General features: G+C 34.0%; 1 protein-coding gene across 1 annotated transcript; it reads left to right on the forward strand.

Moving 5' to 3' along the window:
• Positions 1101–2688, forward strand: LOC109847369. Its single transcript, XM_020416598.1, has 4 exons — positions 1101–1652; positions 1751–1976; positions 2084–2564; positions 2679–2688. The coding sequence occupies exons 1-4, from the start codon at positions 1101–1103 to the stop codon at positions 2686–2688; spliced, it is 1269 nt and encodes a 422-aa protein (XP_020272187.1).

The following is a 3991-nucleotide window of genomic DNA, read 5'->3' on the forward strand; positions in this document are numbered from 1 at the left end:
TTTCATATATATTAATTTGAACATAATATTAATTATTTTCATATTTCATGTTTTAGGCACGTCCAAATACTCCAAATCTCAAGGATAAACTTTTTGAGAATTTTGAGGATATACTTATGGTATGCGGAGACCATGGTGCTTCTGGCAGAGGAGCTATAGGTTTAGGTCCTGATGGCTTGGATGAAGCACGCTTAGAGGAAGTGGTTGGGGAGGGCATACTTGGTGCTGATGCTGAGATGGAATCTCCGGATGGAGGAAATTCTACTGTAGATATGCAACATGCTACCACCGTTCCCACTGATAATGTGCCATTATCTGGTTCTGGACCATCCACTCTGAATAATGGTAAACGAAGGCGTAGGTCAATTGGTACTGCAGGCACATCCTCTGCATCTTCCCAGTTATCGTTGCAAGAGGTAGGAGAGGGAGTTGTTACTGTAGGTAAAGCTTTTCATGAGTTAGTTGATGAGTTGAGGAAGATAAGAAAAGGTCGGAATAAAGAATGGGTTGATGCTGTTATGTCTACTTCTGAATTGACTAAGCCACAAAAATGGAATATCCTCAGTGACAATATCTCACAGGACATGAAGGATGCATTTATTGACATGGATGCAAAAGACCGCTATGAGTTTCTACATTTTAGGTTGACTGGTGAGATAATGAATAATGGTAATGATGGGACTCAAGCCAATTCTGATCCAAATGGTGAACATTATGATTCTGATTTCTTTGAAGATGTTTAGAGGCAATAATTTATCAGTTTAGGATCTTTCTATGTTTTTAAAGATTTGTTATGGTGTTAGGATTATGAGGAATTTCATATTGTCAAACTATTTTTCATTGAATAGGTGGAACTTGGGATAATGTCATGTTTTTAGGATCAATCTTATTTCAATTTGTCAAAACTATTTATTTTTAGGATGTTGCTATGCTTTTGTTTTTTTTTGTTTATATTATGTTCTTATGTTATTTGACTTGTCAGCTATCTTACTTTGTGATCAGTCCCATTGTGTGCTAATAATAGAGTGCTTTATTTATTTCCTATGCACATAAGTTTCAAGTAAAGTGATTATATTTCATTGGTTATATTATTTAATAGGATGGAGGAAGATCAAAATTTGCCCATTTTATATTTTCATCATGAAGACTTCGATGATAATCTTTTGATTCGCATAATCGAATTAGCTGCTGAGGCTGCAGATCTGATCACAAAGATATCAGGACTTCTATCACAGGGGTTCATAGCAAATACGCTTAATTTTCGAAGTCCTCGACGTGGTATTACAGATCTTGGTCTCACATACTTACAGTCCAAGATGGATAATCATCCTCAAGATTTTCGTAGAATTTACCGTATGTACCCAGATTGCTTCATGAAGTTATGCAATATCTTGAGAGAGCGGGGCCATATACAAGACACATACCACATTAGTGTTGAGGAGATGATTGCTATTTTTCTTCTCACAGTTAGTCAAAATCAACGATACTCTGTTGCAACTGATCGATTTGATCGTTCAAAATGGACCATCAGTGTATGTTTCAATAAAGCATTACATGTCTTGGTATCTTTAGCATCATGCTTGATGGCATCACCCCCTACTGATCCACCTGATAAGGTTAAATCAGAATCTCGCTTTTGGCCTTATTTCAAGGTAATTCTTATTGCTTTAGATTTTACACACACGCAGACACACATGCGTGCGCGCCACACACACATCACTTGAGATCGTCTGACACATTGATTATTCAGGACTGTATCGGTGCAATAGATGGGACTCATATACCGTGCATGGTGTATAACATAGATCAGACGCCCTATCGAAATAGACATGGTTTTCTCTCTCAGAACGTCTTGGCAGCTTGCACATTTGATCTCAAATTCATTTATGTCTTAGCTGGGTGGGAGGGTTCTGCTAATGATGCAAGAGTCTTGAAGGATGCAATGAGTAGACCTTATGGACTTCCACTTCCACAGAGTAATACAGAGTAATAATCTTTTTTTAAAATTTTTTTTTTTCAATTAAAAAAATTTTTTTAGTTTTTAAAATTTTTTTCTCATTCTTATTTTTATTCTTGTTTGCAGATAAATTTTATCTAGTTGACTGCGGCTATCCAAATAGGCTACAATTTCTTGCTCCATACCGAGGTCAAAGGTACCATCTTTCAGAGTTCGATCAAGCTAATAATCGACAACGACCACGAAATTCAAAAGAAGTTTTCAACCATCGGCATGCGTCTCTTAGAAATTGTGTCGAGCGCATCTTTGGAGTTTTTAAGTCTAGATTCACTATTTTCAAGAGCCAACCTCCAGGTTTTCCATATGCCACACAAATAAAGATGTTCGTTGCATGCGTCGGATTGCATAACTTTTTAAGATTGGAGAATACAAATGATGACTTCGATATTTATGATCTTTCACTAGAAGCTCCACGAAATATTGCTGATGCGGATGATGACTCTGATGAAGAAGATGAGTTACAGACTCAACAGACTCAACGAGCAGCTGCAGGAGCTTGGAGAAATTCTATGGCAGAGGCCATGTGGGATGATGGAAGTCGAGTCACTCTAGGGATTTAGATTTTTATTTAGTTGTAAAATATTTTATTATTTGAGATGAATAGTGATGCTTTATTGCATTATATTTTATAGTTATTACTTTATTACATTATATTTTATAGTTATTACTAGACTAATCAATTGCTTATCAATCTTATATTTATTTTAATATACAATTATTAACAATAATAATTTATACCCACCATTACTCTACCAAATTATCCTACCAAATTATCACACTTCATAAAATTATCCACCATTATCCCACTAAATTATCCTATCAAATTATCCCACTTCAAGAATTATCCATCATTGTTCCACTAAATTATCCCAGTGTCAAAAAATTATCTCACTTTAGCAATTATCCCAGTTTTACTTAAAAAGTTCAATGTGACTAACCCCCCCTAAAGCTATTACTCAGATAAGGTTGGTTTCAAAGTAGTCGCTATAATCAATATTATTAGTACATGAACACCTTGTAAAGTTGTGGTGAGACTTCAAAGAGTGAGATACGCAAACTAACACGGCATTTTTGCAGGTAATATCTCATTTTGTGGCTAAAATATTTTACGGGCATTAATGTTATTTAAAATCCCTATCTACAATAATAACTGATGAATTTCCGCATTCCTACCCAAAAAAAAAGGAAAAAAGAAAAAGAGAGAGAGAGACAGAGAGACAGGAAAAAAGAAAAAAAAGAAAAGTGGCTTGTCCTTAGTGGAATGTAACTATGATCCTAAATGTATTGATACAGCTCCATGCATCTTGATTATTGTTCAAGAAATATATTTTGCTCAAGGGTCACAACAAGCATAAGTATGAATGACCTTAGTGGCTTGTCTTTTTTAAGAAATTATTCAATATGCCTTTTTTGAAGGGAAAATTATTCGGTATTCATTTTAGTAAAACTATGCTACTTTCAATAACTAAAAGAGGGTAAAACTTCAGCATATTCTAATCATATATGTTTGATGATAAAAAGAAACAAAACAATATTATAAATTATCTGTTGTTATCTGGAAAGAAACAAAATAACCATTATGAACCTATGAAACCAAAAAGCTTCTTCAACGATTTCTTTCTTTACGCACTTTCCATCTAAGAGTAGATGTCCTCATTGTAGGGTGCATTTGGGAACCATGGTATGTCCTTCATTGCTATGGTGCTTTTATCAAAATAAAAATACCATGTGTTTGGGAACCATGTTGTTTTTATGATAAAAAAATATCCAAAAACAACAAACACCACATTTATTTTAAAACACCTTTTAGGTGTTTGGAAAATAGAATATAGTATATTAGTTAATATAAAATATATTATAACATATATGTTATATTTCATATATGATATTATTACAATATAATATATGTGTATGGAAATGGTCGAACTAGTATTGATCAAGAAACTCAAATTTGTGTTTTCAAAACACTTTGGA

Source organism: Asparagus officinalis, chromosome 7 (assembly GCF_001876935.1).
Source record: "Asparagus officinalis chromosome 7, Aspof.V1, whole genome shotgun sequence".
Lineage (NCBI taxonomy): Eukaryota > Viridiplantae > Streptophyta > Magnoliopsida > Asparagales > Asparagaceae > Asparagus > Asparagus officinalis.

Excerpts from the sequence above, each read along its gene's own strand:
- LOC109847369 (XM_020416598.1), top strand. The coding sequence starts at position 1,101 with ATGGAGGAAGATCAAAATTTGCCCATTTTATATTTTCATCATGAAGAC. Across the intron at positions 1,653-1,750 it reads GCTTTTGGCCTTATTTCAAG|GACTGTATCGGTGCAATAGA; the intron begins GTAATTCTTATT and ends TTGATTATTCAG. Across the intron at positions 1,977-2,083 it reads TGGACTTCCACTTCCACAGA|ATAAATTTTATCTAGTTGAC; the intron begins GTAATACAGAGT and ends TCTTGTTTGCAG.